This window comes from Nyctibius grandis, chromosome 1 (assembly GCF_013368605.1).
Source record: "Nyctibius grandis isolate bNycGra1 chromosome 1, bNycGra1.pri, whole genome shotgun sequence".
In the NCBI taxonomy this organism is placed as follows: domain Eukaryota; kingdom Metazoa; phylum Chordata; class Aves; order Nyctibiiformes; family Nyctibiidae; genus Nyctibius; species Nyctibius grandis.
Window position 1 is genome coordinate 103282454 of NC_090658.1, and position 18309 is coordinate 103300762.

General features: G+C 40.3%; 1 protein-coding gene across 1 annotated transcript in view; it reads left to right on the plus strand.

Annotated features, from left to right (window-relative positions):
* KHDRBS2 (KH RNA binding domain containing, signal transduction associated 2) overlaps positions 1–16688 on the plus strand; it is a 409730-nt gene extending 393042 nt beyond the window's left edge. Inside the window, exon 9 of the mRNA XM_068407910.1 lies at positions 16591–16688. Within this exon, the coding sequence (XP_068264011.1) occupies positions 16591–16688 (98 nt within the window). The remainder of the gene's footprint in view (positions 1–16590) is intronic.
* The last annotated feature ends 1621 nt before the right edge of the window (positions 16689–18309 follow it).

The following is an 18309-nucleotide window of genomic DNA, read 5'->3' on the forward strand; positions in this document are numbered from 1 at the left end:
AAACACAGGGACAGTAGTTTTTTCAAACATTTACAGCTAAGTTCAGAAAATAGACTATTAAACCACAAGGTTTTCGTAGCATTTTTTGGCTTTAAGCCATATATATTGCATACGCAGCAGGTTTATTAAATAAGTGGTATTTAGCATGGTATGACTAAGCATAGTGATTTTGAGCCTATGTTCCAAAAGCATTTTTTGTCTTCTGATGAGATCACAGAATCACAGAATCAATCAGGTTGGAAGAGACCTCTGGGATCATTGAGTCCAACCATTGCCCTGACACCACCATGTCAACTAGACCATGGCACTAAGTGCCATGTCCAGGCTTTTCTTAAACACATCCAGAGATGGTGACTCCACCACCTCCCTGGGCAGCCCATTCCAATGTCTAATAACCCTTTCTGAAAAGAAATTCTTCCTAATGTCCAATCTGAACCTCCCCTGGCGAAGCTTGAGGCTATGTCCTCTTGTGCTATCACTAGTTGCCTGGGAGAAGAGGCCGACTCCCACTCCACTACAACCTCCCTTCAGGTAGTTGTAGACTGCAATAAGGTCACCCCTGAGCCTCCTCTTCTCCAGGCTAAACAACCCCAGCTCCCTCAGCCGTTCCTCATAGGTCAGATCCTCCAGACCCTTCACCAGCTTGGTCACCCTCCTCTGGACTTGCTCCAACACCTCAACATCTTTCTTGAAGTGCGGGGCCCAGAACTGGACACAGTATTCAAGTTGCGGCCTCACCAGTGCCGAGTACAGAGGGATGATCACTTCCCTAGACCGGCTGGCTACACTATTCCTAATAGAGGCCAGGATGCCATTGGCCTTCTTGGCCACCTGGGCACACTGCTGGCTCACGTTTAGCTGGCTGTCGATCAGCACCCCCAGGTCTCTTTCCACAGGGCCGCTTTCTAACCACTCTTCCCCCAGCCTGTAGCGCTGCATGGGGTTGTTGTGGCCAAAGTGTAAGACCTGGCACTTGTTCTTGTTGAACCTCACGCCGTTGGTCTTGACCCATCTATGTAACCTGTACAGATCCCTCTGTAGGGCCTTCCTACCCTCCAGCAGATCGACACTCCCACCCAGCTTGGTGTCATCTGCAAATTTGCTGAGGGTGCACTCAATCCCTACGTCTAGATCATCTATAAAGATATTGAACAGCACCAGCCCCAGAACTGAGCCCTGGGGAACACCGCTAGTGACCGGCCGCCAGTTGGACTTTGCCCCATTCACCACCACTCTCTGGGCTCGGCCATCCAGCCAGTTCTTAACCCATTGAAGAGTCCACCCATCCAAGCCCCAGGCAGCCAGTTTGTCTAGGAGGATGCTGTGGGAGACAGTGTCGAATGCCTTACTGAAGTCTAGATAGACTACATCCACAGCCCTGCCCTCATCTACTAAGTGGGTCACTTTTTGTCATAGAAGGAGACCAGGTTGGTCAAGCAGGACCTGCCTTTCATGAATCCCTGTTGGCTGGCCCCGATGCCCCGATTGTCCTGCATGTGCCGTGTAATGGCACTCAGGATGATCTGTTCCATCACCTTGCCTGGCACCGAGGTCAGGCTGACAGGCCTATAGTTCCCTGGATCATCCTTCCGACCCTTCTTGTAGATGGGCGTTACATTTGCTAATTTGCAGTCATCTGGAACTTCTCCAGTTAACCAGGACTGCTGGTAGATAATTGAGAGTGGTTTGGCAAGTTCATTTGCCAGTTCCTTCCTTACTCTGGGGTGAATCCCATCCAGGCTCATAGCCTTGTGGGTGTCCAACTGGCACAGCAGGTCACTAACCGTCTCCTCCTGGATTACGGGAGGTTCACACAGTCCCTGTCCCCAACTTCAGGCTCTGGGGGCCGAGTCTCCTGAGGACAACCGGTCTTGACATTAAAGACCGAGGCAAAGAAGGCATTGAGCACCTCTGCCTTTTCCTCATCCCCTGACACTACACTACCCTCCTCATTCAACAAGTGGTGGAGGTTTTCCTTGACCCTCCTTTTGCTCTTAATGTATTTATCGAAACTTTTTTTGTTATCTTTAACTGTAGCAGCCAAATCAAGCTCTAATTGAGCTTTGGCCCTCCTAATCTTCTCCCTACATGACCTGGCAACATCCCTATAGACCTCCCAAGTTACCCGACCCTTCTTCCAGGGCAAGGAGGCTCTCTTTTTTTCCTTAAGTTCTAGCCTAAGTTCTCTGTTTGACCAGGCCAGTCTTTTTCCCCGACGGCTTGTCTTCCTACACACCGGGACAGCCTGCTCCTGAGTATTTAGCAATTCCCTTTTGAAGCATGTCCAGCCTTCCTGGACTCCTTTGCCCTTCAAGACCGACTCCCAAGGGACTCCGTCCACCAGCCTCTTAAACAGGCTAAAGTCAGCCCACCGGAAATCTAAGGCAGAAGTTCTACTCTTGCCCCTCCTTAGTTCCCCCACTATCGAAAACTCTTAACATTTCATGGTCGCAGTTCCACATTTCAGGTAAGAAAGGTACTATTTGTGATTTGAAAGACAGCCACTTCAGCTGTTCTCACACAATTATAAAATGCACAGACACCAAGTCAGAAAACCCTGCGTATGTTGAGGGCTTTGCAGATAAGCAAAAAGGGAGCAGAAGTATGAAAAAATAAACAGGTGCTCTCCTTAAAGACAAAAAAAAAAAAAGACAAAACCTGTTCTTGAATTTTTGTCTAAAATAATATATATTTGTCCAACTAGGACACCAAAAAAGTGCAACTGTCTTTTCTGTGTGGCTTTATGGGGTGAAATCCTGGCTTTGTCAATGTGTAGCTGAACTTTAGTCATTAGCTTGTGTAGGGCAGTTTCCAACCATTGCTTAGTACTTTGTCTACATCCATATTTTCATGGAGGGAGAAGTTTGGAGGCTTAGTAGAAAGACAGCACAAATTGAATTACCCAAAGAAAATCATTCTAATTTTCAGTGTTCTCACTTTAAAGTTAATTGTCTTGTTTCTATTGGGTCCTCTGCTCAGCACATCTATAGCACTTTTACTGCTCAGGCAATTAATTACATCTCAGAACACTCCAGGGAGGTAGATATTCCTGTCTCATTCTACCAGTGAGGAAACCATACCACAAAATACTAAACAATTATCCAAGGTCACTGAGCAAACAAGGAGTAGAGCTAGTAATCACAATTCTTGAATTCCACTTATGCTCCGTCTCTAGTGTGGTGTGCCCTCTCCAAATTTATGCAGTAAAATGACCTTGCAAAGAAGGTAGAGATTTTTTTTTTCTCATAGGAAAGAAAACTTTTATTCTTGTAAAAGCAGCTTCTATGTTTCTAATAGCACTGAAAGCTAAATGGCAAATCAAATTAAACCACTATCTTAATTGCTGTTATATACATCTTAACTATCTAAACAGAATAGTTCCTTTATGTCTTCCTGGCTACCTGTTTCAAAATAATTGACCAGAGATGAATAAAATTGTGCCCAAAAATTGTGGGCAATATTCAGATGTTAAATAAGTTACCAGGAAGAAGAACTGATCAGGTCTTTATTATTACAGGGAATAAGCAATGAATATATGTGTTGAATTATTAGGAAATAACATATTCATATGCAAATCACATGCTCTTAATATGTATTTTTTTTAATTTTAAAGCATCTGTTAATATGATCTGCCTTTTAGTTACTTGTATTGTTGCCCTCTGAATTTGTGAGAGAGTTTTATTCAATGCTGGAAAATTCCATGACAAGGTTTCAGAATGCTGACTGAAGAGTAGAAAGCCACATGAAATTCAACAAGGCCAAGTGCAAGGTCCTGCATGTGGGTCGGGGCAATCCCAAGCACAAATACGGCTGGGCGGAGGATGGATTGAGAGCAGCCCTGAGGAGAAGGACTTGGGGGTGATGGTTGACGAGAAGCTCAACATGAGCTGGCAATGTGCGCTTGCAGCCCAGAAGGCCAACCGCATCCCGGGCTGCATCAAAAGAAGCGTGGCCAGCAGGTCAAGGGAGGTGATTCTGCCCCTCTACTCTGCTCTCATGAGACCCCACCTGGAGTACTGCGTCCAGCTCTGGGGCCTCCAACATAAGAAGGACATGGAGCTGTTGGAGCGAGTCCAGAGGAGGGCCACGAAGATGATGAGAGGGCTGGAGCACCTCTCCTATGAAGACAGGCTGAGAGAGTTGGGGCTGTTCAGCCTGGAGAAGAGAAGGCTCTGGGGAGACCTTCTAGCAGCCTTCCAGTACCTGAATGGGGCCTACAGGAAAGCAGGAGAGGGGCTTTTTACAAGGGCAAGTAGTGACAGGACGAGGGGGAATGGTTTTAAACTGAAAGAGGGTAGATTTAGGTTGGATATTAGGAAGAAATTCTTTACTGTGTGGGTGGTGAGACACTGGAACAGGTTGCCCAGAGAAGCTGTGGCTGCCCCCACGCTGGCAGTGTTCAAGGCCAGATTGCATGGGGCTTTGAGCAACCTGGTCTAATGGAAAGGTGTCCCTACCTGTGGCAGGGGGTGTTGGAACTAGATGATCTTTAAGGTCCCTTCTAACCCAAACCATTCTATGATTCTATGAAAAAAAAGTGCCCTGAAAATATGCTTTACTTGAATCTTGGACTAGAAGACATTTAAGCATGTGATGATAGCCACTGCTTGGGGTAGAATTTTGGGGTAGATGGACCACTGTGAATTTTTCTGTGCTTTCAATACTACATAGGTGAAATAGTAAGACAGAAACAACTTCATATATATCTCTCTGTGTTATAAATGGTACCATTTAGTGACCCCACATTCAAAGGAATTTCACAGGTTAAAAATACTGTGACCTTTTTTTCATTCTGACTTTCCAGTAAGAAAAAAAAATTACTTAAGTTCTGTATTTAAACAGTAGATCAGAGCTACTGAGTCTGCTAGCAATTGATCAAACAATAATCTTTAAAGATAGTCTCAGCTAATATATCAATAATATCTGTAATAGATACTGGAAGTATTTATATTAGTCAGTGAACACAGCAACTAGGAGTCAATCTGAATTGTAAAAAGCAGTGCAAAAATACTAACGTATAGTTTCAATCAATCATAAACCAAGGGTGCTGATTGCATGTGATAATAACAATTAATTTATGTATCCTCATGGTGAGCTTCAAATATCAATTCACAGGGAACATACAGCAAATTGAAAGAAGTATCCAGGATAACGAAAAGGGCCGTGCTCATGACTTCATATTTCCTATCAAAGTAGCCACCAAAAAATTTGCCATGACATTTGTTACCACACTCAAAGCAATCCTCATGCCCAGGCACACTCAGACTCCTCGTCTGTAAACTCTCTTATGTTTCCATCATGCCACCATAACTCACACTTTTAATTTCTGAAAGCAAAGCACACAACATTCCTTCTTAGCTAAGAACGGCAACATCAGAGAGATGACTGAGTTGGCAATAACACCAAATTCCTGGAAAAACTGGACCCTCGGCCCTCAGTTGTTAAGCTGCTTGGGTGGATTTCTTTTCAGTTATTAATAAAATGAAATGTATTTTCTCCATTGCCTGACATGCTTTCCAGATATGCTCTCTAGTTCATCTCTGTGCCTAGTTTCAATTCTTATGTCCTTATCTGTGCATCTGTCTTTGAACTCTTACATGCTGCTTCCTCTGGCATTTTAAGTATCTTCCTTTACCCTTTCACCCCCAGTTCCTGTGAGCGTAGGCAAAAAATGCTGTTATACCCCTTTACTCATCATCTTTTCATTTTATAAGTTCTCTAATTGTTTTCTGATTAACTTTCAGTCGTTGACACCTGATAGCACTGGTGACAGTCAGAAGTAGAAAAGGACAGAGGGTGGGAGGAGCCTGCTAGAGCAGAAGGACTGGATGGCAGGCTGGACGCCACGGAGAAAGTGGGGAGGTTGGACTTCATAGGGGTTCTTTGCACAGGAGTGAGAAGGAGTAAAAGGAATCAGCATTAGAACTGCCCTGCATGTCTCTTTAGTTCTTGGGCATATTGATTCACAGACTCGGTGGCAATTCTCCCAATTACCTTTCTCTCTCTCCAATGCTACAACTCTTACCTGCTCTTCATCCGAAATCCCTCTCAGTTTCCACTTCATTGACATGTCACTTTATTAAGATCAAATACGTCCAGGCTCTCGTTTCTTTCCATTTTGGCGTGGTCTCTCAGAGAAAGAGCAGGCTCTACTGCTCTCACCAGCAACTTGTCTCCTTCACAGCATCTTTTGAGCCTGTTTTTCTTGATTGTGTGTGTTCTCCAAGATCTGCACCCCTGATTTATTCAGTTTTTTACATATCATGCCCAACTTTTAACACTTTTTTGGGTTTTTTTTTTTTGGGGGGGGGAGGGGGGTGGTGGTCAGGGCAAATAATAGATTACTTTCTCTGGTAAATAATAGAGGTCCTGTGCCTTTTGCCCAGGACCTCTCCTATTGCCCTCCTGAGCAGTACTGTAGCCCAGAGGACACCAGATCATCTGTGACACTTCTAGAATCAATGTCTTAGGTCTGAACACTGGGCCTAGAATCACATCTGGTTGTATGTCCATTGAGTAGTAAATGCAGCTTGTTCCTTTCGAAGCAGCAGCTATGAGTTCCCATACAAAAGAAAGTAAGAAAAATTAGCAAGGGATGTAGGCAGATAAACATATAAAACCATGGGTGAAAAGAAGTCACAGTCTGTATTCTACTTCACAGGTAATTATTTCATGACGTATTTTTGCCTGCCTTAATTTTAAACAGATGTATTAATTATAATAACTAGGTAATGCATTCTCAAAGATACGATTTTTTACTAAAAAGGAAATCTCAAAAAGGGTCTTCCACTATATAGTCAACTACACAACTGTAATAGCAAAAATAGTCTTTCTAACCTATTTCTGGAATCATTGCTTCTGCTGGTGGGTGGTAACTTGGAAACCATGATTCAGAGGAAACCATCATTCCAGGGGTTAGCGAGACGGCTGCTTCCCTCAGTTGCATTCCCCATGTACTCGCAATGATGTGTTCTCATATTTCAGTTAGCGTTAGAAGCAAATACACTACCAGGGAGACCAGGAGACTTGGGTTCACCATTCAGTGGGACAATGGTCCTATTTCACAGACTCTGGGCCTTTAAGGGCACGATCCCTGTCAAAACTAGATACTGAAGAGATCTTGCTCTGAAAGCCCCACCGTTTTGCTCAGCAGGTTTCTGTTATTTTGTAAAATCTGACATCAGTGGTTGGTAAGGATGTTCTAGAAAGGGACTCTTTCTTCCTTTTTAGTTCTAGAAGTATCAGAGTAATCCAAGGAGAACAGTGGAGACATTGCAGAAATATTTGCAGCCATTTTACACAGTCTGCAAATTTTTCTCATGCCATCCTGGCATGATTTTAATGATTTATAAAGAAATCCACTACTTACGTCTAGGTTTTTTTCACTGAAATCTCTGGAAACATGATACATGATCAGTACATTTTCCTTAAAGCTCAAAATTACTTTAAATTTTTTTTATATTCAAAAAGTAGGAAACAAAAATTGTTTCATTTTTACAGATGGCAGAAAAGTGATATCCATCCTCTTCTGAGCAGGTCAAAATGTGTGATCTCAACCTGGTCCACAAAACAGATCACAGAGTAAAAGGAAATGCTTTTGCTGGGTTTTCATTGGAAGCTTGGTAATAGAGGTGCAGGGTAGTCAGCAAGCAATTTTGAAATGGTTCAGTGGTCCAAGAGATTTCAGAACTACTCAACTATTAAAAAAACAACAACAAAAAAAAAACCCAAGCAAATTACATGGAAAACCTAGGCTATGCTAAACATTAACATTAACAAATGATTACTGCAGAAACAAGGACATAACCTCACACAATCTGAGAAGAGTGAGTCAGAAGGGAGACCAGAACTGGAATTTAAGTGACAGTTTTAACTGGAAGGATGGATTTTCAACTGATATACTAGTATGCTCACAGCCTCCTTAAATGCTGTAGGAAGCTAAATACAGACACAAGCTAGTGATTCAGTCTTGTCCATGCTTACCTTTTCACATCACCTGCACAGTCTGCTTTGTTTCCCGTGCAGAATGTGCCAGAGTATCTTTGATTTTATCAGTGACTTGCACAAAAGGGCACTGCATTCTCCCTTGCTAACTAATTGGTTTCTCAACTTCTGGCTGATTGCCAGATACCTATGACAGACATCCAAATAAGACCATTGGCTGTGTCATTTAGGAGTAGACCATTCCCCTTGTACCAATGGTCTGCCATAATTCTGTCTGTTGAACACCCTTAAGACTGCTAGCTGCAATATATTTTGCTGATACAAAACTGAAATAGTTTTGCATTATTGCCTTCCTAAATGGAAAATGCAAAACTACCGCCTAAAATAGGTAGAAAGAAATTCTACTAAGAAAGAAATTTTAGCTTTTGTTCTGGTTCTGCCACGCATGAAATGCTTGTGTACATTAGAGATGAAAATGCAGTCCACATGTAATACAGCACATAGGCACCAGTCAGAGGAGAACCATGGTCTAGGAGATGAGCAGTCAGGAATCAGGAATTCCTCAGTTCTCACCTGTCTTGCATGCAATAAAATATAATGAGCAGAAGCTCATGTTGAAACACAATGTAACTCAGCCTGGGAACCAAAATGGCTGAAGGGTCTTTTGACCCTTCTGTTACCCAACAAGTGACCCAAATCTCTGTGTGACTACCGAGGTAGTCTATATGGCTTTGATCCTTCAAGATTATTCCTGAAGATAGAGCTTTCCATTCTCATGAGTCCTCCTTGATGCTAGAAAAAAAGGTACCTTGGAGTACTAGAATTAAGATATGAAAGAGCAACTTTGCACATCAAGGAACCTTTAATTACTAGCATGCAGATATATTCTTCTTCATTAAAATTCCCTGTAAGAAACAACACTAGTAATCTTATTTTCTTTTTTTCAAAGTGGCTGCATCTTGTAATTTATTGGCTTCATGTGGTTCAGAGACTCTTTATAATGTTCCGTCATATCATCTTGCTTTCTCCACAATAAATACATAATCCTTTATTCCTGTATGAGTGGTAGACATCAGTGTTTTTCCAGTTGAAGACTCTAATCCTAAAACTTTCATCTATGTTTTGGCTACGGATTCATCTGTTAATGCAGTAGAGTCTGTCATAAAATATCAACAAGAGCTGTCAGCTGTCAACCATCCTCTCATATTTTGATGATGGTATTACCAAATAGATATAAATCAGTTGTGATCTTGTTAAAGTTTGAAATCAAGCAAATGGGTCCACCATGTTACTGGAAAAAGAGCATAAGAGACTTGTACCACAAGTTAGGTTTCTGTTCTTGTTCTGTATCAGAAGCTGGTACAGCCACAGCAGCAATTTATGTTAAGAATACTGGTATTCAAGGAAAAACAGCTTCTTCCAATGGGTAATATAAAGTAATTTTTACTATATGAGTACTGGCAGAAAGACTGTACGTTTCACCTTTATATGAAGGTGTTTCAGTCCAGAGGTGGGGGAGGGGACTCGAAGGGAACAAGAAATTGGTTTGTCTTTGTGTTGTACATTTAGTGAGTGTTTTTAGTACTGTAGTCATTTTCATTTTTAAAAATAAAGCTGGCTTCTTTTTTATCTAAATCTTAGTTCTTCCCAAGGCCTCTCTGCAAATGCAGTGACACTTCAGCAAAGGGTAATTGAAGACGCTACACATTTACAGCAAAATGCCATTTTTAAAGGGTATAATGAAATAAACTGCAGAGGCAGGATTTTTAAATTCACTATATGGAAACTGATTCCTGGTAGGAATGAGAGACCTGAGGATTTAGAACTATATCATATTGGCTGCCACTTCTTCAACCCTCTAGGCAATAGCTTTCCACAGTAAACTTTGGTTTCATGTGACCATAAAACCCCTGATATTCAATAAGAGAACATCCTGAGCAGCTCAAAGAAAAAGAAAATAAATGGAATGAACAACAAAAAATCACAACAGGAATGTTTCTTGTTCTATGGCAAGAGCAGCTGCTACCAAATATTCTCCAGAGATGTCCACTCCTAATATGTGCTAGCCTGAGCCTTACTTCAGCTCTGCAGCTGACATTCCCCCTCCCCAAGCTTTCCCCTCACACTAAAAGGCAATAAGATAATGAAATGTAGTTGCAGAGAAAACATCTTGCAGAGAAAAAATAGCTTTCATAATTTTAACAGGCTTTTTATGTTTTATATTTTCATTTTTCTGTTTTCATGGAGCATTATCTTATATATTTCACAGAATCACAGAATCACAGAATGTTAGGGATTGGAAGGGACCTTGAAAGATCATCTAGTCCAATCCCCCTGCCGGAGCAGGATTACCTAGACCATATCACACAGGAACGCGTCCAGGCGGGTTTTGAATGTCTCCAGAGAAGGAGACTCCACAACCTCTCTGGGCAGCCTGTTCCAGTGTTCAGTCACCCTCACCGTAAAGAAGCTTTTCCTCATATTTATGCGGAACCTCCTGTGTTCCAGCTTGCACCCATTGCCCCTTGTCCTGTCAAGGGATGTCACTGAGAAGAGCCTGGCTCCATCCTCATGACACTTGCCCTTTACATATTTATAAACATTAATGAGGTCACCCCTCAGTCTCCTCTTCTCCAAGCTAAAGAGACCAAGCTCCCTCAGCCTCTCCTCATAAGGGAGATGTTCCACCCCCTTAATCATCTTTGTGGCTCTGCGCTGGACTCTCTCTAGCAGTTCCCTGTCCTTCTTGAACTGAGGGGCCCAGAACTGGACACAATATTCCAGATGCGGCCTCACCAGGGCAGAGTAGAGGGGGAGGAGAACCTCTCTTGACCTGCTAACCACACCCCTTCTAATACACCCCAGGATGCCATTGGCCTTCTTGGCCACAAGGGCACACTGCTGGCTCATGGTCATCCTGTTGTCCACTAGGACCCCCAGCTCCCTTTCCCCTACGCTGCTCTCCAACAGCTCTGTCCCCAACTTGTACTCATACATGGGGTTGTTCTTGCCCAGATGCAGGACTCTACACTTGCCCTTGTTATATTTCATTAAATTTCTCCCTGCCCAACTCTCCAGCCTGTCTAGGTCCCTCTGAATGGCTGCGCAGCCTTCTGTTGTGTCAGCCACTCCTCCCAGTTTGGTGTCATCAGCGAACTTGCTGACAGTGCACTCTGTTCCCTCATCCAAGTCATTAATGAATATATTGAATAGTACTGGTCCCAGTACCGACCCTTGAGGGACTCTGCTAGACACAGGCCTCCAACTGGACTCAGTCCCATTGACCACCACTCTCTGGCTTCTTTCCTTCAGCCAGTTCACAATCCACCTCACTACCCGATCATCCAGACCACACTTCCTCAGTTTAGCTGCAAGGATGCTGTGGGAGACCGTGTCAAATGCTTTACTGAAATCGAGATAGACCACATCCACAGCTTTACCATCATCTATCCACCTGGTTATGTCCTCATAAAAGGCTATCAAGTTGGTTAAGCATGACTTTCCCTTGGTGAAGCCATGTTGACTGCCCCTAATGATCCCCCTATCCTTGATGTGCCTAGAGACAGCACCAAGAACAAGTTGTTCCATTACCTTTCCGGGGATGGAGGTGAGGCTGACTGGTATATAGTTCCCCGGGTCCTCCTTCTTGCCCTTTTTGAAGACTGGAGTGACATTCGCTTTCCTCCAGTCCTCAGGCACCTCTCCCGTTGCCCACGACTTAGCAAAGATGATGGAGAGTGGCCTAGCAATGACTTCCGCCAGCTCCCTCAGCACCCGCGGGTGCATCCCATCAGGGCCCATGGATTTATGGACGTCCAGATTGCTTAATTGGTCCCTGACCCAGCCCTCATCTACCAAGACAGATTCCTCCTCTATCCTGACTTCTTCTGGGGCCTTAGGGGTCCGGGGCTCCTCAGGACAGCCTCCAGCAGTATAGACAGAGGCAAAGAAGGCATTCAGTAACTCCGCCTTCTTTTTATCCTTTTTATTTCCTTTTTTACAAAAGCAATCTTTGATACCTGTTTTAACCATTCAGTATTTTAGTCTAGAGTCAGCTAATTATTTTCTACTGGCCACAAAAGTCAGCAGTGATTAGCAAAAACAAAATACCAGCAGTAAAACCATGCCCATTAAAAAACAACTGGCTCATTAACTAAAATGCTTCAATTCAGTCAAACTTTTTTCTGTTACCTCTCCTCACTTCTGGAGTCTTTGGGATATAGGTAATTTTTTGCAGTTGTAGATCTGTAGCAAGATTAGATACTCCAATTAGACAGATAAGAAAATGACAGATATTGTGATTTTCTAAGGGGGCTATCGTATTTTTTTCCTACTAAAGGAAAGTGCATATATGATGAATTTCATTTATTATTCAGGGAGAATTTTTAAAGTCTTAAAAGTCTTTAAATGTTATTAAAAAATAGGCAGCGGCAACTTTTCAACTTCAAAGGTGAATGGCAAGGAGGAATTCGTTCTTAACATCAACAATGTTTTTATTCTTTTTTAAAATGAAATTTGGACAATAAGGAGGTCGGTGGATATATAATACGTTATTTACACTAGAAGAATAGACTGAACATTGCTAGTGGTTGACTATCTTAAACCAAAACTGGAAAGAAATCTGCGTCACAAAACTTTAAACACCCTTTGACAGCTCTGATGTGACTGGAGGGGCAAATTCACCCCTTGGTTTTGGGAAATATAGTTGATTTCGGGGAAGGAGTGTCTGAGATAAGTAAGATAGCGGGCCAGTAACACCTGTACCCAGAGGAGCAGAGGAAAGTCATCAGAAGATAAGAGGAAGGAAATAAATGTCCTCTCCAACCTGCATTTAGACCCTTTCACAATTCAACATGAGTGCCAACAAGTGATAATATTGTGTAGCATACGCTGCTGGTCAGGCTGTGGGCCTGGATCTGGTCTATGATCTAATGGCCTGATGGACCATTCATACTCAAAATTCACTCTGCATCCACTTTAATAAAGAATCTGACTCCAAGCAATCTCTACATAGTATAAATCATGCTCTGCCCTGTGATAATTTTGGGGACAAAAATTGATGCCATTATTGGCAATATCTCCAGTCACCAGTGTCTCCCTTGGTGACTGCCAGTGTAAAGAGTTTGTATTATTCCGTAAGCTCCCAGGTGTTGGTTGCTACCTCTCAACTAAAACATGGTATCTGACCCTGTGAGCACTGTTTCAATTCAATGTGGTTTACTTTGCATTAAAAACCAGACTATTTGCACTGATGCAGTCAACCACGTCTCAACTGAAAAGGTATTTTGTGAATCCACCTCTTAACTGTAACGAAAGATGTGAGTGTTCACTCAGTTTCAGTGCAAGGTGAAACATTAATTTACCTTCAGTGTTGATTTGAACTAACCAATTTTGCTTTGCCCTGAAATGGAACACCCATGAAACATTATTACGTTTCCGTTCATGGTATAGCTTCTTCAGCTAAGAAGCTCCCTAACTATTCTGCAAGAGCTTCTTTATACTAAATATCAGTATCTTTGTACTTTTCCACCCATGCAACATTTAAAGAGAGTTCAGTTTCCCTCCCATGGCCAGGAGACCTCATCCTCCTTTACCCAGGAGGGCTTCCTGACCTGTCAGAGAAAGAAATTGTGACTTCAATTTCCCATGTGGGTGGGCCGTACCTGGTCCTGTCCATGTTGGGTAAGATTTCAATTTCGCAAAGTTTCTTCTAATAAGATGGGTTTTGAACCTTGTTTATTCACATACTTCCTGTGTTAGGGCTAAAAGCGTGGTACGACTGACAGCGAAATATATTGTATTATAAAGGTTTTGTAAATAGTAAACCAAAAATATAACATCAGCTTGCCATTCCATACATGTACCTAATATGTCACCATATTGCTCAAAAATTAATTTGGAACTTGGACTCTTAACATATGCATATAAAAAGAAAAATCCAAACAATTTTTCTGTGCTTGTACTGTGCAACAATATCACTGTCATTAATATGGAATTCTATGTTATTATCGATAGACATATTAATCAAGATGCAGAAGAGAAACAAAGGCCCCTGTATATGTTAATTTCACTGGGGAATCTTGTCATTTTAAGCTCATCATAACTAAATGATATGAATAAACTATTTAAGAAGAGACTAGTGAAGACTGAGCTTTAGTAAGTTATCATAGCAACTGAGCCCAAAGCAATCAAAATAAGGACCTTTAACTGAACTCTTGTTCTGCTCTAGAAGGTATATTTATGAAGTCTTTGCCTGGGAGGAAAATGTTGCTAATCACAATAAAAGAAAATCATTGACATATCTTAACGGAGATGAAGATTTGTTCGGTTCCTTTTTATATTTAAGGCCATCATTCCTTTAATCAAGTAGCTGACTAAATTTAACGCAATGTAGTTAGCCTTCATTGAAATGTATGAATAATACAATCTTGATTTTTAATATTCTCATGTACTAGCCTATGTATTTTGTTTTGTGTAGAAAGCTCTAGTCTCTTGTTTAGGTAATTCTGTTAAAAAATGGAACAAAATTCTTCAATGCTTTGAGTGAATTGCCACAGATGCACTACTTTCAAAAAGTTAGGAATCCATCACTGCTTTCTGGCAGATAACCTAACATTTGAAAGCCCAGTCTCTCCTTCCATTAGTGGGAATGGAATACAAGAAAAAGAGAAAAATTAACTGAGATTGGGTTCACTCTACAGGTACATCAGGGATCAGATCAAACTCAAGAACGTCTCTACTTGGCTTATTAGAAAATAAATGAGAAAGTTGCATGTAACATGAAAAATGTAGTGAAAGTATGTTCTTCTCCACTATGAGCAAGGAATATTTTTGCCCCTGCTTACCATAGCTAATATGTCTCACATTGGCTCACAGCTTATCCCCTTATACCTAGGAGTTAGGCAAGTTTCACATTTGTATTTCATATAGATTAATTTTATTGACCATACTGAGTCAGGAGTACTCATTTCAATACTTGGTCACTGAGTGGGTTAGCAAAAGTCTAAAACAAGACCTGAGCAAGGAAAATATGTTCTGAAATGTTAATTTCTTCAACAGGCTCTTAAAAAAATTTTGTATGGATCAAGGTATAAAAATCATGTACCTCTTAAAAAATAGATACAACTGCATTTTTAAATTTATGGGGCAAGGGCCTCAAATGTTTCAAATCTTCAGCAGTGGTTTGAGACTGGTTAGTTGAGCTTATTACTGTGTTACCTATTTATAAATGAAGTAAAATAGCCCTATGTTAGACTTAAGGAAAAGGATCTATTTTAATGTACCAATCAATTAGTTTTGTTTTGATAACAACAGCAAGTATACTGTTTCATCATCAATTTGAATCTTCCTTTCCCTTTCCCTTTCCCACTGGCTTCAAGTCACCTTCCAATCTTTCAAACTCCTCTTTTTTCAATCTCTGTTTTTTATGCACCTTAAAAAGTGTTCTTTTTTTCCCTATCATCAGAAGGCTTGACCCTTACTTTTATATTTTACAAACATTAATATTCTACACATACCTGTAATACAAACATGCTGATCACCAATAAAATAAAACAATGGAAAATAACTAACATTTGCCACACTGATTTCTGAACAGCTTCCATATTTCATCACAAAGACATAGACAGAATATCATATAAGTTTGGGGTTTATGTAGAGATTTTGAAACTTCCTTGTGAACATGTGTATGTCAGATGACTATTGTAACAGGGGTAATATTGCACTATAGTGTGATGTAAGACGGATGATATACTATGATTTCTACATTTCCATTTTAATCACTGTGTGTATGATCAGTTGAAGTCAGTGGAAGACAAAACCAGAAATCATTTGTCAATCCACTAGCTGATTTAGGAGAGAGTTCAAGTTTGGGGTTCAACTGCTGGACCACAACTGTAGGTAGCTTCCTGTTTGCTCCTTTGGAAGGCTTAACTTCCAGAAACACCTTGTCTGTAGTGGAAGGAAAAAAAAAAAAAAAGATTTGTAGAAGCTTTGTAAAAACTGAACTAGCCTTACAGTTTTTAACTTATTCTTCCTGAGCATATTTCATTCACACAAATCTGAAAAAATATTCTAAAGATAATGGAAAGTAAAAACTATTTGGCAAAACTTTTTTGCTTAATGTAGTAGCTTTATTTCTACACATTATTTTTCTTCCATTATTTTCTTTCTTTTGGTCTCAAATGGAAGTAAAAAATCAAATGTATTTTATTATCTTTTCATTATTCAACTCCTCATCTTCTTAACATACTAAGTGCATTAAATGTTATTCACATTGGTGCTTTAGCTTAAATGCTAGAAGCTCAAAACATCAAATAAATTCTGAGCTGGCAGGCTAGTGCAATGATTTTTCCAGAGCTGACTGTACTGCCAACACACTAGGTGCTCGTTCTCTGCTGAAAGTGAAGGAGTAATTTTTTTTTTCATTCTGAGATAGACAGGTTGCCTGTGTAGAGAACTACAAGGTTAGTTTTCCGTAAGTTTTTGTGGGAGGATAAAGAAATGGATCATAACACCATCCTCATTTGATTTTTGTAAAGCTTTCAGCCAAAACCCTCGAGAATTTTGACAGCCATTAGCAGTGGCATCACTTTGTTCTTTCAAGTTTAGGTATTTACAAAACATGTTTTTCTCTTCTGTTTTTAGCACAAGAAGAATGGGCCACAACCCGTTCCAGCCTAAAGGCACCACCTCCAAGGTCAGCCAGAGGGGGTTACAGGGAACACCCCTATGGTAGATATTGAAGGTCCTCCTCATCTGTGACCTCATCTCAAAGACAATTAATAGCCTGTGGTCTCCACAGAAACAGCAACAAGACAAGTAATAGTCCATTTCTTTTCTATCTTAGGGATTACTGCTCATTACTATCCTATGTACTACTTGTATTTCCTATAACATTGGAGTGACATTGGCATTAGTATTATTTTATAACACGGACTTAAAAAAAAAACCACAGACAAAAAACCTTTGGCAAGCATTGTCTATAAACCATTCAAAGATGATGTTCCGTTGGTTGTATTCATTGCTGTGTGTAACTTAAAAAGCATGACACTGTTACAGATCTCGAGTCTCTCTACATACTAGCTAAGGCTGAGTTTTTGTTTAGGGTTGCTGAAAGACTGTAATATGATTCTTTTTTCCCTTTTTTTTTTTGAACCAGACAATAATCAAGTTGTAGATAAGATATTTTAACCTGTCTTTTTTAATATATGTTAGTTTAGATTAAGATGTTTGATCTTAAGTTTGTAAATTTAATTTTAAATGCTGTTTTAAGGGGGTTGAAAACAAGCAGCTACTGTATGTATGTAGCTAACTGAATTTGTTCAGTGTTTTAATCTGTATTTGTTAAAAAAAGTCACATAAAGTTACATGTGTAAGCTTCTCTAAATAGGAAACCATAATTTTGTCAAATATGTTTGCCATAATTTGTCAATAAAGCTGAAATCTTTTGTAACAAACTAAATTTGGAATTACTTGTTTTCTAGCTTTAAATGCCTGCTTTATTTCTTTTTTCAAGAGATGCCTAAAATGTTTTTTATATAAAAATTACAAAAATGAACCCAAGCCTGTTTAAGATTTTTTGTGTAAGACTTTAAAAGTTGTATTAATAACTTCTGGTTGTTAAATAATTTAAAAGTTAACAAACTAAACTGTTACATGAATCATGGTTAGTATCCACTAATGTATAACATGTTAATGGAAAAAAATGCTTTAGAACAATAAATGGATTTTAAACTATCCTTTAAGCTTTATCTTGCTAAACACAAACTCTGATTGACTTGTTTGTATTAGCATGTCCCTCGTGAGAATGTAATGGAGTTTAAAGAGGTAAGATTACCACTTACCACTGTTAGACTGTCTAAATGATAGTTCTTCAACCTTTGAGTTTCCCCGCACATTAAATATCCCATTCAACATGTAAGCATTGCATAGATTCACCTATTTGTTTTCACTCAGAAGAGTGCGTTGACTGCATTTTTCGTAGTATATAACAATTTGTCTTGCTAAACAAATCATCAGTGTCACTGCCCAGTTGTTGGTACTCAACTTCAAAAACTTTATTTGTAATTTTCAGTGCTAAATATCACCGCCCTTGAAGGCAGTTTAGAGGGCTGATATTTCTTTTGAGACTATCAGACTTGATGGCTGATGATTATTAAGGAAATATGTCGCAGGACTCAAAGGATGACTAAACGTTAAACAGGTAACACTAATAGTAACTCTGTAATTTTGAGTATGCAACAGTAATGTTAAATATTCTCAGTTATTAAGTTACTGATAGTTAAAAAAGTAAACCTACCAAAAGATAACAAATAGGTATATAGGCTATTAAAACAACTAATTAACATTAACTAGTGACAACAA